The following is a 19,514-nucleotide window of genomic DNA, read 5'->3' as shown; positions in this document are numbered from 1 at the left end:
CCGGATCCGTTACAAGGTGCTGGTCATTACCTTTAAAGTCTATATTACCAAGGACCTGTCTACCTTAAGGACCGTCTCTCCCCATATGTACCCCAGAGGGTGCTGAGATCAGGTTCATAAAATCTACTGATAAGCCCTGGGCTGAAGGAGGCCAAACTGAAAAACACAAGGGAAAGGGCCTTCTCAATCATGGCTCCCCACTGGTGGAATCAATTACCAGAGGAGGTGCAGGCCCTGCGGAGTCTTGCCCAGTTTCGCAGGGCCTGCAAGACTACCCTCTTTCAGCTGGCCTTTTCTTAATGCAGATCCAGCTGTACCATTGTTATGATAAAATCTGTATATGAGTAAGATAGGAAATTTTGAAAATGCAGCACTGAGTACGATCGTATGGTGTAAAATTGTTGGTGTAAATTAGACGGTTTTAAAGGAATTTTAAGGAAACTATAATGTTTAGATTATTGTTTTATTATGTAACCTTTGTATTTTATATTATGTTGTGAGCTGCCCTGAGCCTGCTTCGGCAGGGAGGATGGGGTATAAATTAAGTATTATTATTATTATTATTTATATCTCACTTTCCCCTACCTTAAGGAGTTTCAAAGCACTTACAATCTCCTTCCTTTCCTCTCCCCACAACAGTCACCTTGTGAGATGGATGGAGCTGAGAGAGTTCCAAGAGAGCTGTGACTGGCCCAAGGTCACTCAGCAGGCTTCATGTGGAGGAGTGGGGAATCAAACCCATTTCTCCAGATTATAGTCTACAGCTCTTAACCACTACACCACACTGGCTCAGTAGAAAATAATTGCCATGCTACATGATGGAAAATATTCTTTGAAATTGGCCCCATATGGCTCCCTGCAACTCTTTCTTGTGTAAAGTTTTTCAAAAGACCACTCAGCAAGGACAACTTACCTGCAAAGATCTTCCATGTCCATATGGAATTACTGTATGTGCCTTTAGTCAGCAGACTAAAATTAAACATGAGGTAGAGAGAAAATAATAGCAAGGAGAGAGAAAATAATAGCAATGGGATTGTGACAGTGATTAGGGTCAGTAACAGGTTAACAGAAGTTTCAAGGGAAATCCGTGATTTAGAGGAACTGTTTATAATAGGCTTTAACAATGCAGAACAACAATTCAAAACGATTGATCAACTGTACAAGTATAATAAGCTGAAATCAGCCGGGTCCCATAAGAAACGCTGGGATTACAAGAGGATCCTGTAAACGAAGCCTATCTCACCTCTAGAGAGGTTTAGCGCTGGGAGAGCAAACTGAGGGGACGAGTTTTCTGAACGGTGATGCGCGGGTGACGGGTAGTTCCCCCTGGCCACCGCCAGCTGATAGGAGGTGACAAATGGGTTGGAGAGAAAGAAACGGGAACGGGGGGGCAGCCGAACATGAGTGTTCAGCGAAGTTAAAAGGAGAATGTGGAGAATTCACACGCACACACACCCTCTGGGGGCCGTAGATTTACCCAGTGGCGGAAATGGAGTTTCTTCCAGTGTCGCTCCTCGGCGCCGGACAGCGAGGCGGAGCTCTGGCCTCACTCACGGAAGCCTGGGCTTCTCATTCCCGAAAGCAGATTCCTCATGAAATTGGACTTCCTCGTAAACCCTGGAACTGGGTTCTCTCTCGGCTGTGCCTGGAGTCAACACCGAACTCCACAGCTTGCTCCATCTTGACTGAAGCGGGGAGAGAACTGAGCACTGGAAGGAAACGGGGGGGGGGGCTTTTCTCTAGCGCGGAAAGTGCCGGGGTGGATGTACAGACGGCCTCCTCCTCTCTTTCCTTGTGCGGATGAAAACAAACAGCAGCGATGGCGGCGGCGACAGAACCTGCGGGTGACTGGAAGAGGCCGCGGTTGTGAGACATCTCCGGCCCCAGCGCAGCTCCCAGCCAAGAGGCTGAGGGTGCGGCTCTCTAATACCGGAGCCTGACAGAAGAGAGGCCAGGCCTAAGGGTCGCTTCACACTCGAAAGACCGCCACAGCCGAACATCCAGTAGTAGGCATTCGCGGGCCAGTAGGAAGATTTCCCTCCTATAGAGACGCCGCGAGTTGGGCCGTATCTTGGGCTTTACACCTGGGGCTGTAAGAAATCGGCGCTTGTTCCCTTTCCGTCCTTGTTTTCGTGACTAAGTGATCGTATCCTCGAGCTTCCACTACTAGAAGCCTTGACCTCTGATCAGGTTTGGTCGCAAATCTGCCAGTCTGAGCAGAGACGAGAGCTGGAGTGCCTTGAAGAGCAGCCTCCCCACTGCAGAAGTGTCCCACTTCGGTTACTGAGGTGACTTCTGATAAACAAGGGCCTTTCTCCACCGACCCGGGGTGAAGCTAACAAGACCTCTTTCGTGACCTAGGAACTGGGAAGCTCCAGAGGAGGAAGAGGAGGCCACTGTAGGCTTGGCCATGCAGAGGGTTAGTCTTGCTTTTCGGTTTGTCCCCGGAATGAGACCCTTAGTCCTCTCCTCAGCCTTCCCCCTGCAGGTGATCAAAGCAAATAAAAACACACCCATACACAAGATTCTCACATAGGGTTGTACTGGAGTAAAGTATGGGTTTGTGACTAAGGATGCTAAGGAGAGTTTTTAGGCCATGAAATCTTTCTGCTTCCAGGCATGCTACTTGTCTGTATAAAACCACTTGTGTTGAAAATAAAATTTTAGGATGTGATGCAGTGCTGTCTTCAGTATGTGACTTGTCTACTCTATACCCTTGGGTTTAAATTGAGCTTGGTTTGAGCATATGCAGTGAGTTGCTACAGCATTTGCTTTCATTTTATAAATTTGTAAAAATGGAATTTGATTTAAAGTAGTACATTTGACTAGAGTTTTTAACTGTTCTGGGGAAATAGCTATTGGTTGTTGATGAGTTTATAGTAAGTATTTGAAAAAAGTGTGCTAGTGATAACGACTACATCTTGGCTGACTTAACATAAGTCTAACTATTTAGAGCTACATCCCATTGATTTAGTGGGGCTTTGATTTGTTAATGTAATAGCGAGCTTAATCATGTTTACTTAGAAATGAGTCCCACTGAATTCTTTTGAATTGGCTTTCCTGTAGATTTGCTTATCTTTGCCGCTGTAATTCACTTTTATTAATCTTGTACAGTTTGGAGCCTAAAAGGAAAGAAGAAATGAAAGACAAAGCAAAAAATTAATAGTCTGGAAAGAGAAATATGCTAAGGTGTAGGAAGTATAATTTTCTACTTGGTGATTTTAAAGTATTTTAAAATGATGTAATAAAGTGTAAATGATGGCAAAAAGTTTTAGTTTTTAAAAAGCTGCGACAACACAGATCCATTTTTTTAAAAAAAAAAAAGTTCTTACACTGCAAGCAAGGAGGTCCTGTGAAACTCATGGGGAAGGGGAAATCCCATCCATTGCCATCTCTCTCTCTCTTCCCAGCCCTTTCTCCTCCTCCTTGCTGATGCAGCTTTCCTCCAACCTGCAGTTGGCTAGAATTGCCTATGCCCAGGCAATGCTGCCTCAGTAGTGATGCAGCTCCACAGTGTAGACCAGGAGTGGCCAAACTGGCTTAATGTAAGAGCCACATAGAATAAACATCAGAAGTTTGAGAGCTGCAAGACATGTTAGATGTTTGAGGGAAAGAAAGAAGGAAAATAGATGGGGGAGGAGAAGAGAGATGAAAAGAAAGGAACTTTAACTGCTTTCTCCAAGCTGGGTGGTGGGGTCTTTGTGAGCCACACAATATGTGTGAAAGCCACGTGACTCCCAGCCAGGCTGCAGTTTGACCACCCTAGTATAGACTGTGATTTTGTGAGATCTCATTTGATATTCTCTGTTGGGGGGGGAACCTCCTCAAGTTGCCCTTTGAGTTTTGGTTTTTTTCTGGGCACATAAGGATTTCCCTAGGTTTGAAGAAAAATTCCCTGTATTTGGACATGGCCCCATTGTGCAGGTTTTTTAATCCACATTCTAGGGACATGTTTGTATTCGATATAATGCTGTGAACAGTTTTCAGGATCAGGTTGCTATATCTACACAGCGTATTTTGCTCTCTTCTTGTGACATGACCACATGAACTTTTGATCTAGTGACTTCACTAAATCTCTAAGAACGAAATCACTAAAGCTATGTGAGACTTTTCTAAGTTGTGGGTGACAAAACAACAAAGACATATGCCCACTGGAATCTCAGGAATGATTAACTTTATATTTAAAGAGCCAGTGTGATGTAGCTGTTAAGAGTCTTGAACTTGGGTTCAGATCATCATTTTCACAGTGACGTTCAGTGGATGACTTTGGGATGGTCATTTTCTCCCAGCCTAATCTATTTATAGGATTTGTGTTACACAAAACAATATGTTCCACCCTAACCTCCTTGCAGGAAGGGTGGAACGAAGTGTAAGAAATGAGTGAATGCATTAGATTATTTGCACTTTTAAAGTACCTCATATGTAAATAATTATAGTCCACTTAAAATTGCTGGATGTTGTGATTATGGATAAATGAATAAAAATGTAAGAACTTAACTGTTCTTTGCCTAAAATATACAGCAGTATTTATTAGTTGTTTTTTGTTTCTTATATTTCACATTAGATCAAGTGAAAAACAAATTAAAGTTAAATCAGAAATGCTTTTTATACCTTATAACACCATTTTCAAATTTTTCTCTTTTTTAAAGATAGCATAGCATTTTGGGAGAGTTTTGTATCTTAGTATCATTCAAAGATCTTAAAATTAACAGTGTTTCCATACATTAGTATTTCCTTATGAAATCAGAAAGGGTTGTTTCATGTGTTGTATTTATTCTGTTTGGGGATTCTCTTGGTCCTATAATTTGCTGTTTTCTCATTTACCACCACTTCCATGCTGATTACTTGTACATCTCAATTTCTTTTTCTTATTTTCCTCTGTTTCTCATATCTAGTATCTGCTTAAAAATCAATGTCCTTTAATGTGCTCTTTTATCCTCTTGACTACTGCGTAAATGAAATAATTTTAGGGGAAAATATGTTTCTTATGGTAATTTGCATTCCATGCTGCATTAATAGCCATATATGTTTCCACAGTGCTTAACTAAGAGCTTAACTACTATTATTTCTCAATACAGTAGCTCTTGACAAGTTCAGGTGCATGTTTAGGCATTGAGGCTATATGCATGGCATATTACCTTGCACACATAAGTTTGTAAAGTTTACTTGTGGCTACCCTTGAAGAGTGCTTGGAGGCTACAGCTAGTGCAGAATGCTGTAACTAAACTGCTGGTCAGGGCCACTTATGGGGATCACATGACCTCAATCCTACAGCAATTACACTGGCTTCTGATCTGCTCCTGAGCCCAACTCAATGTGTTGTTTTTGTTCTTTTAAGCCCTATACAATGTGGGACTGGAGTAGCTGAATGACTATCTTCTTACATTCCTGCGTGAGAACTGAGTTCACAGGGGGAGGCTGTCTTGACTGTCTCATCAATTAAAGAGTGATTTTAATTAATGTTTTTAATATATTATATTTTGCTACTATTTCTATTGTAAGGCACCTTGAGTTCTTATAAGGTAGAAACACTACTAATGTTTTAAATAAATGAGCGGCATGTGCCAACTCAGGTCATTTTCTGACTTCATAAGTTAGCTGAAGAATTACAAATATTAACTGCCAAGCTGTTTGGATTAAAATGAAGGCTGTAACTCTGAGATCTGTAGTTTCTATGGATGGTATTGAATATTCAATGCTAGATTTGCAGTATGTAAAAAGATTGGTATAATGTTTTGGACTTTTCTCTGTGTGACCTTTTATATGTAACACCTGTAAAGGCATCTCTCTGTAGTGTTCTGAGGTGATGTATGTTGTGCTGACTTTTTAGCATTCCCTACTTATTTTTGCTGCCACAAAAGGCTCTCATTCAAGAATTCTTAGTTGGACCTAAAGAAGAAGATGGCTTAGTTATAACTAACTGAGAGAATGGTCAGTGTGTAGGGGTCCTCTAAGCTATAAGGCTATCCTTTACTCTAAATAAAATAACTATTTTCTCTCCAACATATGGTTTATTTAGAAGTATAACATATATATAAAATCTCACATTAAAACACATAATTATAACCCACAAAATATTTGCATAGTGAAAACATCAGAAAACATCAAGCATACCCAGATTCTACAGCCTGTGCTGTAAAAGCTAGCCTTCTAAACCTTTTCATGCAACAGAAACAGCAGGTACACAACAGAATGAATATTTCCCTAAATGCATGAGCTATACTTGGGCTCCTGGCTGCTTTGATCTGAACAACCTGAATGTTACAATGTATTTGCTGAAAGACTTGTGAAGGTCCTGTGATGTCCTTGCATTAAGACAGCATTTGATTAATCCTTTTCCTGGAAAATGAATGGGATAGGATTCCCTTTTATTTCAATTTAATCATCAAGGAGGAAAACAATAGAGGTGCTAGAATAGAGAATAAAAAAAGTAACAAGCAGACATTAACAAGGAAAACATTTGAGGTATTTAGAACAATGTTTACTAATCCCACAGTTTACAGCTGTGTTGATCTCTGTTGTATGGAGATCAATTGTAATCCCAGGAGATCTTCAACCACCACCTGGAGGTTAGCAACTCTAGTTTGAATCCCTTGTTGTACATACACAACATGCATTGAAGGGAAGTGTGGTAGTCCAGCCTGGTCACTGTCCTAAACACTGCCGTGGCTCAGTTTTCAGCGGAATCCCAAACACAGATCCAGGCCTTGGAGGAAATAAAGTCCTGAGGATGAGACAAGGGGAACAAAAACATTAAGACAGCAACAGGAGTGTGCATGACTGCTCAGTCATAGATGGCATTTTCATGTATGTCTCAGTAGCTTACTGGGTAGAGCGCTGGTATGAAATGCAGGAGTAAGTGTTCAGATCCTACCAAGAGGGAGGCCACTATTCTGTGAGGAGTCCTAGGCAAATTGCTGTAACTGTAGCATTGAGACATAGGAGACCTAAAAGACTGTGTAAACAGGCTAAAGGGTATGTCTGTGTCAGTTTTTTTATAAGGACTCTGTTTCGCTTTGTTGGGTTAAAGCGGTGCAGCCTTGGATAACAGATGCTTATCCCTTACTGTAATATAATTTACCATATTTAGTGAAGACGTGCATATAAACATACATTTATTTATTTTAGTATATTTATATTCCGCCCTTTCCCATGACAGGCTTAGGGCAGATTACAAACAGCTAAAAACCCAACAATCAAACAAGCATATCAGGATAAAATACAGCATAGGCGGTGCAGGCACACTTTACAGATTAAAATATGGATGTCCTAATTGCCAGCCATATACTTATTATCTCTTCCCATTTGAAGCTGTGGCCATTTAACATAGCTAGCTGGAAAAGCCAGAAACAAAAAGAGCACCTGGGACCATGAACCATCCAGGTACAGACAAAGAGAATTTGCCTTCTCTGTAGGTTTTCCTTCTCTTCTAAAATCAGCGCTGCCTTCGCACCATCCTCAACATCCACTGGAGTGACTTTGTGACCAACACTGAAGTCCTCAAGCGGGCGGAGGTTACCAGTATCGAGGCACTGCTGCTGAAGACGCAGCTGCGCTGGGCAGGGCATATTTCTAGGATGGAAAACCACCGCCTTCCCAAGATTGCCCTGTATGGCGAACTCTCCACCGGCCATCGAAATAGAGGGGCACCAAAGAAGAGGTACAAGGACTCCTTGAAGAAATCCCTTGGCACCTGTCGCATCAACCATCACCAGTGGTCTGACCTAGCCTCAGATCGCAAAGCATGGAGACACACCATCCACCAGGCTGTCTCTTCCTTTGAGAACGCACGCATAGCTGTTCTTGAGGACAAAAGGAGATTGAGGAAGAATCGCACTGCTACAGCACCAATCCTAAATCAGACTTTTCCCTGCAGCCACTGTAGCCGGACCTGCCTGTCCCGCATTGGTCTTGTCAGCCACCAGCGAGCCTGCAGCAGACGTGGACTATTGCACCCTTCTTAAATCTTCGTTCGCGAAGCCAAACCGAGAGAGAGAGAGAGAGAGAGTGTGGTTGATGAATATTACCTGTGAAAGATCCTGCCTCTATCTGCATACTTATACAAAAGAGTGAAAAAAGGAAATCCTTTATATATTTGCAGTTAAGAAAACATACTGTTTTACTTTAACTGTGCTGTCTCTTACTGCTTCATAGGAAAGAGATACTAAAAGTAGCAAAAGCTGCAGATTTGAGTAGCATTGTTTTCAGTTACTTCCATGGAGGGGGGGAAAATCTGAAAAATACTGTATGTCATCGTATCTGGTGCACCTGAACATATGCCGGAATATCTGACTGTGCATCAAAAGTAGTGAGAAATGTTGCGGTCTGAGCATGTTAGTTTTTCCACCAAAGAAGTATAATCAAGAGTTTGCAGAAAAGTTGAGAATGGGTTGGAGCTTATGACCCATGAATGCAAGGCTTTGTGTAAGCAGATCTTTCCCACCTTCCCATTTCCATATCAGGCTGTTGCGACTCCTGAAAAAGTGTTGCTGGGTGTCAGAGGATTCCCCAGGGCGCTGCAATAGAGAAGGGGAAATCTAGCAAACTTTCCTTTCCTCTTGCTCCTGATAAAAGTCCACTGGTAGAGAAGGAAGGAGTGGTGGTTTCTTCTTGTTTCTCAGGGAAAGCGTACAAAGTAAGCTTCGCTGATATTAGTTCTTTAAACAGTCTCAAAATTACATAAAACTGTTTCCACAATAAGGGAAATAAGATCTTGTCAGATATTAATTTCTGAAGCTACATTGTGGACAAGCAGCCATGAGTTGTAACTACTATGTCTTGGGTCAAATCTGTTATCTCCAGGGCTTTTTTGTAGAAAAATCCAAGCAGGAACTCATTTGCATATTAGGCCACATACCCTGATATCAAGCCTGATGAAACTGCATTCCTGTGTGTTCCTACTCAAAAAAGCCCCAGTTATCTCCCCTTTTTGTTCTACATTGTGTTTAACCCTTAATGTGAGAACTAGATAAGTGTTGAAATAAAATGGCTTGTCCAAGATCACATAATGGCGGAGACAATATCCATTATTTAGATGTACTTAGCTTTTTATCCACACAGAACCCATTACTTTATTTAACAAAGTTACACTGTGGCAATGAGTTCTGTTGTAAAACACTCTGAAATATATATGAGAATAATGAATAAGACTTAGTGCAGTAATGGTTGAACTTTCATGTTGCTTTAAAGATTAACGGATTTCTTGAGGTATGAGCTTTCATTAACTGGTGCCCATTTGGTCAGCTGCATGGTATTATTAGTTGGCAATAATCTATTTACATACACATGAGTACAGAGCAAAAAATAAATCTCATATATTTCATTGCCTTTTGCTCTATTTACCATGTTAGCAGGTTTGTGACATTACAAATGTTCCCATATCCTTTCAGGCAATCATGTTACAAGATCTTATGAAAAAGTTTGTACTCATTCCAAAAGGGAAAGTATTTTACAAGAGTTCCCCCCCCTCCTCTCCACTGCTGCCACAAATGTACAGTTTTTCTGATGGGAAAATTGGGGGAGGGAGTAAAAGGGGATGGGGAATAAAGAGTTCTAATCCCACCCCCGATTTCACAATTCTGGTCCACAGAAAGTTTATACCATAATAAACCTCTGTCTTTAAAATGCCACATGACATTTTAATAGATCTGTCTCCTGGGAAGACAAAGCCAACTTAGTTATAACATATTGAACGTTTACATATCATATTTTAACCATTCAGTGGCTTCCAGTGTACGAAGGAAGGAAACTATTATTAGTAGGCATTTGTTATGGTTACTGATTAGATAATATCAAGGCACTAAAGTTAAAATTAGATACAGTTCGGAAGGCCAGACCTAAGACTCTATTCCTACCTTTCAGTGTGTTCAATAAGCAGGACTGGATCTACATGTTTTTTGAGGGGGGGCAAAATTAAAAAATGACACCCCCTTGTGGACCATTCTATCTTATGGTCCCATAGAATACAATGCACTCCATACCCAATTTGCCCCCCCTCCATTGGCACCCAGGGGAAGCACCCCCCTCTGCCCCCCCCCCCCGATCCAGTCCTGTCAATAAGGTTGTCATGGCTGGGGCTGGGTCAGGCAAAGTCCAGGGGCAGGCCGAGGTCTGTAGCCGGTAGGCAAGAGGGTCCGAGGCGCCAAATCCGAATCACCGTCCAGGTAACGCAGGTCAGAGGTTCAGAAGCCGAAGTCAGGGAGTCCAGAAGTCAAGAGCCGAAGTCAGGGAGTCCAGAAGTCAAGAGCCGAAGTCAGGGAGTCCAGAAGTCAAGAACCAAAGTCAGGGAGTCCAAAAGCCAAAGTCAAAGCCAGAGTGGATGCTAGAACGTCAGGTAGATGACTAGTTGCTTCCACAAAGCCTCCTCCCAAAGCCCACAGCTATATAGCCCTCTGCTGGCTGTTGCCCATTTGGGCTAATTGCTGGCTCAGAGAGGCAGCCAGGATCCTCCTACAACTCAAGTATCCTTGCCCTTCGAAGGGCCAGAATCCTTTCAAACCTCAGGGCTCAGGGAGCGTCTTGCTTGTGAGCGTGCCACCCTCCTCCGATCCCTGAGGTCCTGACGAAGGCGGTCACGCACACGAGCCACCCGAGAGGGCGAGGCAGGGGGGCTGGGATCTTCTCCAGCAGGAGGCAGGGGCACTGGTGCAGGTGGCAGGGGCACAGTTTCCTCTGCAGGCTCCGCTCCTTCTGCAGAGTCCCCAGCACCCATGACAAAGGTTCTCTTTTATCTCCCTATTTATTTAACATATATTAATGATATTATCAAAGCTGTTGCAGGACCCATTTATCATCCACTTATTCAAGATCTTTCAATTCTACTTAGGGTTGCCAGGGGACCTCAGTGAGGTACAGTGCCATAGAGTCCATCCTCCAATGTTTTATCCATTTTCTGTAGGGGAACTGATCTCTAGTCTAGAGATGAGCTGTAACTCTGGGGGATCCTCGGGTCCCACAAGGAGGCTGGCATCCCTACTACTGCATGTGGACAGTACAGCATTATCCCATAAGACTGTAGGTTTGAAGCACATGCTAGCCAGTTTTGCTTTGTACTGTGTGGATGAAAGATTAATTATAAATGCAGAAAAATCTAAAATAGTTTTTTTTCCCCCAAGGGGCTCTTGGCTAAAGAAAAAAGAATGAAGGGTAGCAAATGTTAATAATAATAATAATAATAATAAGTTTATTTTTATATCCCGCCCTCCCCCGCCAAAGGCGGGCACAGGGCGGCTTACAGACATGGCATTCCATGATTCACATAAAACAATATACACAACAATTTAAATCTAATCAGTTACATAAATAATTAAATAAAATAGATAAAATAGGTGCTATAAATACTATAAGTTTTAATATCCACAAGATGGCTAGGTAACTACACGTCAGTTTAGCCGGGTTCTGTATCAAAGGCAAGCTGAAAAAGAAATGTTTTGCAAGCCCTGCGGAATTGGTTCAGGTCCTGCAGGGCTCGCACCATCTCTGGAAGATGGTTCCACCATCGAGGGGCCATTACGGAGAAGGCTTGCTCCCTGGTAGTCCTCAGTCTGGCCTCTCTTGGCCCAGGGATTGTTAGCAGATTTTGAGAACTGGATCTCAGTGCTCTCTGGGGGACATATGGGGAGAGGCAGTCCCTTAGGTAGGCAGGTCCTCGGCCATATAGGGCTTTAAAGGTAATGACCAGCACTTTATAGCGAACACGGTACACAACCGGCAGCCAGTGCAGATCCCGCAGCCCAGGCCGCACGTGTTCCCACTGTGGTAGTCCCATTAGCAGCCTGGCTGCCGCATTCTGGATTACCTGAAGTTTCCGTGTTCGGTATAAGGGCAGCCCCATGTAGAGGGCATTGCAGTAGTCTAGTCTCGAGGTGACCGTTGCGTGGATCACAGTTGCTAGGTCGCTGCGCTCCAAGAAGGGAGCCAACTGCCTCGCCCTCTTGAGATGAAAGAAGGCGAATCTAGCAGTGGCAGCTATCTGGGCCTCCATTGATAAGGAAGATTCCAGTAGCACTCCTAGGCTCTTGACTTTGCGCACTGGTATCAGTGGCGCACCGTCAAAAGTCGGTAGGGTAATCTCCCCTCCCGGTCCGCCGCGGCCCACGCAAAGGACCTCAGTCTTCGCCGGATTCAACTTCAGCCCGCTCAGCCTGAGCCAGTCAACCACAGCTTGCAACGCCCGGTCCAAATTTATAGGGACATCGCCAGCCCGGCCGTCCATCAGTAGATAGAGCTGAGTGTCATCTGCATACTGATGACAACCCAGCCCATACCTCCGTGCAATCTGGGCAAGGGGGCGCATGAAGATGTTAAACAACATCGGGGAGAGAACACGTGATTAGATTTAGATATCTAGGACTGCTATTCTCCCAGAATTTATTCTGGAAAGCACAATTTCAGTTTATTTCCCAGAAGCTATCACCGTATCTAAATGCTAATCTGTTTTCATACAATTGGAGGAAGGTATTATCTGGCAGCCAGATAATTAACTACTTTATAGTACTAGAGTCTAGGTAGTATTTCAAAGCACATTGAATCCTTTCTGTTAAAATATCTGGGGCAGTGATGCTCTGTATTCTTGGTGCTTAGAGTGCAACGGGGCGGGGGGATTCTTAAGTTCTGGCCCTGCTAGTGGAACTCCTGAGGCACCTGGGTTTTGGTATGGTGTGACATGCTAGCCAGTTTTGGACCAGCCAGTTGGACTGGATGGACCATTGGCCTGATTTAATATGGCTTCTCTTATGTTCTTATTGAGAAAAACAACCAGATTGCCTTAAATGTTTATTGGGTATTGCTATTTTGCAAGAATTCACAATAAGAACATAGGAGAAGCCACATTGTCCAATTCTGTCATTGGAATCAGCAGCATGGCTAGATGTATTCAGACTCAGGATTAAGATTCTATGTAATTACTAGTAATAAGGCCCAGAGGGAGCTTAGATATCCTGTACGGGATATCATAAATAGATCCCTCACGGAAGGGCAATTCCCAACACAGCTTAAAGAGGTGGAGGTCCGTCCCCTCTTGAAAAAAACATCATTAGACCCGGCCCAATTGGCACATTATCGGCCGGTCTCGAATTTGCCCTTTTTGGGCAAACTTATTGAGAGGGCAGTGGCGATGCAGCTACAGACTTTCCTGGATGACGCTTCCGTCCTTGATCCCCTTCAGTCCGGCTTCCGCCCAGGCCATGGGATGGAGACGGTGCTGGTCGCCCTAGTAGATGACCTGCAACGGCATCTAGATCGGGGCGGCTCAGCGGTACTGATGCTGTTGGACCTATCGGCGGCGTTCGATACGGTCGACCATCGGCTGCTGGCCCGCCGTCTCGCCGACGCGGGGATTCAGGGGTTAGCCTTGCAATGGCTTTCCTCTTTCCTTGAAGGTCGGGGACAGAGGGTCGCTATTGGGGATGAGCTGTCCCGCAGGCACACGCTTGATTGCGGGGTGCCTCAGGGTGCGGTTCTTTCCCCGATGTTATTTAACATCTATATGCGTCCCCTCGCCCAGATTGCCCGAAGGTACGGGCTGGGTTGTCACCAGTATGCTGATGACACCCAGCTTTATCTGCTTATGGACGGCCAGCCGGTCTGCGCCCCACAAAATCTGGACCGGGCACTACAGGCTGTGGCTGGGTGGCTCAAGCAGAGCGGGCTGAGGCTAAATCTGGCGAAGACAGAGGTCATTTGCTTGGGCCATCGGGGTCCGGGAAGGGAAATACCCCTTCCGGTTTTTGACGGTGCACCGCTGATTGAGATGCATAGAGTCAGGAGCCTGGGGGTACTTCTGGAGCCTTCCTTAACAATGGAGGCCCAGATAGCAGCCACTGCCAAGTCCGCATTCTTCCATCTTAGGCGGGCAAGGCAGCTAGCTCCCTTCCTGGAGCGCGACGATCTAGCAACGGTGATCCATGCTACGGTCACCTCGAGGTTGGACTACTGCAATGCCCTCTACATGGGGCTGCCCCTGTGCCGAACCCGGAAATTGCAGCTGGTGCAGAACGCCGCCGCCCAGTTGTTATTGGGGCTCCCAAGGTGGGAGCACATCCAGCCGGGACTTCAGGCTCTGCACTGGCTGCCAATATCCTACCGAGTTCGGTACAAGGTGCTGGTTATTACCTTTAAAGCCCTATATGGCCTAGGACCTGCCTACCTGAGGGACCGTCTCTTCCCACACGTTCCCCAGCGAGCACTGAGATCGGGAACTCAAAATCTCCTGGTTGTCCCCGGGCCAAAAGAAGCCCGTTTGAAAGCTACAAGGGACAGGGCCTTCTCCATAATGGCTCCATGTTGGTGGAACCAGCTGCCGGAAGAGGTAAGGGCCCTGCGGGACCTTACCCAATTCCGCAGGGCCTGTAAGACAGCCCTCTTCCGGCTGGCCCACAACTGACTGGCACTGAGTATTGACCACTGAACATCGAATTTGAATTGAGCGTAACTTAAGACCACTGAATGATTTTAATGTTTTATGTATATAACAAATGATTAGATTTTTAACTATAAATTATGTAATGTTAATTTTAATGCTTAATTTTATATTTTATGTTAGTTTTACATGTTGTAAGCCGCCCTGAGCCACCTAGTGGGAAGGGCAGGATATAAATCTGAGAGAGAGAGAGAGAGAGAGAGAGAGAGAGAGAGAGAGAGAGAGAGAGATAGAGATAGAGAGAGAGAGATAGATAGAGAGAGAGAGAGAGAGAGAGAGAGAGAGAGAGAGAGAGATAGATAGATAGATAGATAGATAGATAGATAGATAGATAGATAGATAGATAGATAGATAGATAGATAGATAGATAAATAGTGGGGAGAAATACAATGGGTGCTAGAAATTTGCTGTGGGGTGAGTGTCATGGCCTCGGTGGGAGGGAAGGGAAAGATAGAGGGAGGCAAGGTATGTTGAGTAGGCAGCAGTTGGGAAAGGAAATGGAGAAAGTGGGGGAATGTGGAGTAGGTTATCAGAGAAGGGGGTAGATTGAGAAAGAAGGGATGGGGGCAAAAGAGATTGGGTAGATTGCTTTCCATCTCCTCTTCCCTGCAACCTCTACCTAGGAAAAGTACAGTTTTTCTCTGCAGTGCGGATCAAATCAGCTTACATAATTTTCCTCTTCCACCTTTTGTTCTGCACAACAACCATGTGAGCCAGGGTAGGCTGAAAGTCTGTGACTGGTCCAAAATCACCCAGTCAGCTCCAACAGCAAGAAGCTGGGTTTCACAGACACTGCCCTGAAGTGCCAACTGCCATGTTACAATGGCTGTCATAGGAGGGGTGACCTCAGCAGGGCATAATGAATCAGAGTGTACCATTTTCTCCAGGAGAACACATACCTGCCCATCTGGAGAGCAGTTGTAGTTCTGAGTAATCTACAAGCCTCACCTGGAGATTGGCAACAATGGTTCTCCAGGAGTAAATGACTGGTTTGGAGGGTGGAGTCAATGGCATTGTACCTGCCTGAGTTCCCACTCCTCCTCAAACCCCACCCCTCAAATCTGGAGTTGGCAACTCTGGAGGGGTTGGCAACCCTGTTTCCTTCCCAGCCAACCATCAGCCTACCTTTATTCGCCCCTCTGACTTCACCTTTCCACAGGGCCGTAGCCAGGATTTCATGTTTGGTGGGACCCACAGCAGGATTTGTTGGGGGTGGGTAGGCACCCAGTTTGACAGCCCAGGGCTTTCAGCACTGTAAGCTACCTTGGGTTCCACAAGGTAACCCCCCATTTGTGCCTGGGCAGTCACAGCAGCTGTGCTTCCCCACACCTTTCTTATGAGAAATAATTACTTTTCTCCCTTTCTCACAATACAAGAACTTGTGGACACTCAATGAAATTGCTGAGCAGTTGGGTTAGATCGGCTAAAAGAAAATACTTCTTCGCCCAAAGGGTGATTAACACATGGAATTCACTGCCACAGGAGGTGGCAGCGGCTTCAAGCATAGACAGCTTCAAGAAGGGATTGGTGCAGAGGTCCATCAGTGGCTATTAGCCACAGCATATTGTTGCAACTCTCTGTCTGGGGCAGTGATGCTCTGTATTCTTGGTGCTTGGGGAGGCACAGTGGAAGGGCTTCTAGTATCCTGGTCCCACTGATGGACCTCCTGATGGCACCTGGGTTTTTGGATTTGGCATCACCACAGGGCTTTTATTATAGAAAAAAGATAGATCTAGACTCTTCTTTAGAGTATGAGCAGACTCCTTTCAGAGTAACAGGAAGAGGCTGGTTGATCAAAGGTTGGAACAGCTAGGCTGTACGTCTGCTTTTTTATTATCTGTGGGAAATGATCAAATTGGGGAGGGACAGTGGTAGAGCATCTGCTTGATAAGCAGAAGGTCGCAGGTTCAGTCCTCGGCATCTCCAACTAAAAAGGGTCCAGGCAAATAGGCGTGAAAAACCTCAACTTGAAACCCTTGAGAGCTGCTGCCAGTCTGAGTAGACAATACTGACTTTGATAGACCAAGAGTCTGATTCAGTATAAGGAAGCTTCATGTCGTTATATATTCAAATGACATTGGCATGGATTAAAAAGCAGTTATTAAAGTTAGATTTTAGAAATCTATGAGCAAGAAGGGTATGTTCTCTTTCCTGTTAGTGTATATTTTCTTCATAGGATTTCATACTCTCAGAATCTAGAACCAGTTTTTAAAAATTGAACATTTATGCATCTTCTCTATTCCAGGTTTCCATATGCAATGGACACTGATCTCAGTTCCCAGGACAGGAAGGACCTGGATAAGTTTATCAAATTTTTTGCTTTAAAGGTAATTTTTGTTGTTTTTGTTGTGTAATCACCACTGATTCTACATTTGTGTAGTAAAAACTGGAACCCCCTGTAGTTATCTCTGTGCCCATGTTCATACAGGGATGATTAATACAGAATTGAAAGCTTAACAGCATTTTAAACTGAACCTTCACTCTAATTGTTTGTAAAGATATGGAATAAAATCATATGGAATAATCAGGAATCAAATGTTTTTTTTAAATACAGTGGTATTTCTGCATGTAGCTGTCTCTCAACTGTGGGTGCAGTTGTCAGTAACCTATTAAGATGTTAATGAACTACAGACAATCTGTTAATAGATGTGGACATAAATATATGGTTTCCCAAGAACTGAGCATCCTGAACCTCATAAATGTTGGGAGATTTCTGTTGTACCCCCAGCAATATAAAACGCCAAAATTAGGACCTACAGTTACCAAAACAACCTGCAGTTATCAGAAGGCTAATACCTACTCACTAATAAGCTTTAAGACCTCGTAGATAAACTTTCTTAGACTCCATATTTAGAAAAGCAAACAGTTTATTAGACTCCCAGTTTCTCTTTAGACAGAAGGCTTCAAATATAGTTAGAAAGGCAAAACAAGAGATTACATTAGTACAGTTGTTCCTACAGTTCCTTTAGACGGACGGCTTCAAATGGATAGAAAACAAGGCAGTTAGATAAACTTAGTACATTTCAGTTTCTCCTTTAGATAGAAGGCTTAAAATATATGGATAGAAAACAAAGCAGAAAACAGTTACACAGTTAGAATTCAATCAAGCATAAAGCATAACATACAATGAAGCAGAGAGCATAATGAAGAAGATAGGTCCCAACAGGGACTTATCCCTATTAGTCTACATTTTCCCATTTAGAATCTAAGTCCCAAACCCCATTCTATCAGAGCTATGCTTTGTGTTCAATGTTTGAGGCCCCAAACAGAAATTAACAAGGATTGTTAATTTCTTGGCTGGACTGACAAAGAGTTCCCTGCTCTCATACAGTCCACAGCTTTTGCTCAAAAGTGGAGGGCTTATAAAGGCTTCACCTCATCTCTTTATCAGATCTACTGGGTCACACTGCACTCCAAGCTGTAAGCAATTTCATAGCCAACTGTCAACAATCAGAGCTAACTCAAAACAATTATGGCTGAGATTGTCTTCAGACAACCATTACCTTTAACCCATTTAGGGGCAGGCATCCACCATCTTGTTTCCTCCTTGCCATATATGGACCTTACCATATAGGGAGATTCCTGTCCTTAAAAGACACTCAACTTTCACCCAGCTAGCAATATGAATGCATGATAGTGCTGAATAGCTTAGAACTCTGGTGGCCAAGTTCATAACTGCAGCCAAAAATCATAGAGAAATATAGAGGCTTCTAAGGTGTTTGAAGAGCTTAGTACTCATTTCATGAGCGCATGGCTACTTTCAGAAAGAGTTCTTGTAGCCAATTTCATATAGAGTATGTTTAAGATCGTAAAGAGGGCCAACCCAAAATAAATTCCACCACAATGCCTATATTAGTGCTTTCCGTGTGAAGCAACAAAGGTTTCTGAGGTTTTTCTGCAAATCCTTGTCTGGCTATCTGTGAACGCTGTGGATTCTGGAGAGAACATAAACAGTGAAATTGAGATGATATGTCTCCAGGAAGAAAACAAAGATGAACTATGATCTAGACAACAAAAATTTTAAAAATAAACAGAAAAACTTGCAAACCACTTGGTGATATATAATCTTCAAGTTCAAGATGATTTTCTCCCTTGTATAATCCTAGTTTTTGATAAGGTATTTATTTTATCAGTAGCTTGATAGTACCAGGATGACCACTTAAAATTTGTTCCTCTAAAAATGTGTTTGCTTGTCACTGTTGTCCATTGAGGCTACAGGGTTTTAACAGGAACACACTTGTAGCCTGATCTAGGAGAAATCTAGGGAAGCAGAAAGACATTAGCCACATTTGGGTTCCCAAATGGATAGAAAGTCAAAGTATAAATGAAGCACATAAAAATATTTTTTTTCTTTCAGACTGTGCAAGTGATTGTCCAGGCCCGTCTTGGAGAAAAGATCTGTACACGATCATCATCCTCACCAACAGGCTCTGATTGGGTAAAAATATTCCTTCAAACAATCCCATGAAAAGTGTTAGTACATGTTTTTGTCATATGCAGTAAGCCTGCAGCCTCTTGTGAGTCTGAGTGGAGAAATATAATAGTTCCAGGTAGTTTCTTATTTGCTTAAGATATTTTTATGAGATTCCCTCACTAATCATTCCTGCTGTGGCTCACAACAGTAATAATAAAACAATATCTGAAAGCTGATTTTTAATTGGGAGATGTTAGATGCTTTTGGCATTTGAAAGGAATGATAGGCTGAAAGGGCAAGGAACAATAAGTAGGTACTTTCCTGTTTTACAGCAATATAGTTGGAAATACTACAGTACAGCTATAATAATCCGCAGTGCGTGATCTGTCAAAGGATTTTATGCTTCAAGTTCTTGTAAGGTTTCTCAAACAGTCTTCTGTAAAGTAAAATCAGTCTTCATTTTGCAGTTCAACTTGGCAATTAAAGACATACCAGAAGTTACTCATGAAGCAAAAAAAGCCCTGGCAGGGCAGCTACCTGCTGTTGGGAGGTCAATGTGTGTGGAAATCTCTCTCAAAACCTCTGAGGTAAGCATAACAAAATTGTGGTACTCTTTACCATAGTCATCTTTGAAATGTGCATCTATTTTTGTTGTTGTTGTTTGTTTCTTACATGTACTCA

The 19,514-nt window shown here is 43.4% G+C and overlaps 1 protein-coding gene across 15 annotated transcripts in view; it reads left to right on the top strand.

Moving 5' to 3' along the window:
* Window positions 1-2,388: 2,388 nt before the first annotated feature.
* Window positions 2,389-19,514, top strand: part of ATG13 (autophagy related 13) — a 53,727-nt gene continuing 36,601 nt past the window's right edge. For all 15 annotated transcript variants that reach the window (XM_060263371.1, XM_060263369.1, XM_060263367.1 and 12 more), the window contains exons 1-4: window positions 2,389-2,488; window positions 16,665-16,746; window positions 18,777-18,857; window positions 19,301-19,420. In XM_060263371.1, coding sequence (XP_060119354.1) covers window positions 16,678-16,746; window positions 18,777-18,857; window positions 19,301-19,420 — 270 coding nt within the window. In that variant the 5' untranslated portion in view covers window positions 2,389-2,488; window positions 16,665-16,677. The remainder of the gene's footprint in view (window positions 2,489-16,664; window positions 16,747-18,776; window positions 18,858-19,300; window positions 19,421-19,514) is intronic.

The sequence above is a fragment of the Heteronotia binoei genome, chromosome 21, assembly GCF_032191835.1.
Source record: "Heteronotia binoei isolate CCM8104 ecotype False Entrance Well chromosome 21, APGP_CSIRO_Hbin_v1, whole genome shotgun sequence".
Classification (NCBI taxonomy): Eukaryota; Metazoa; Chordata; class Lepidosauria; order Squamata; family Gekkonidae; genus Heteronotia; species Heteronotia binoei.
The sequence above is the reverse complement of the archived record's forward strand: the minus strand, read 5'-3'. Positions and strand labels throughout refer to the sequence as shown.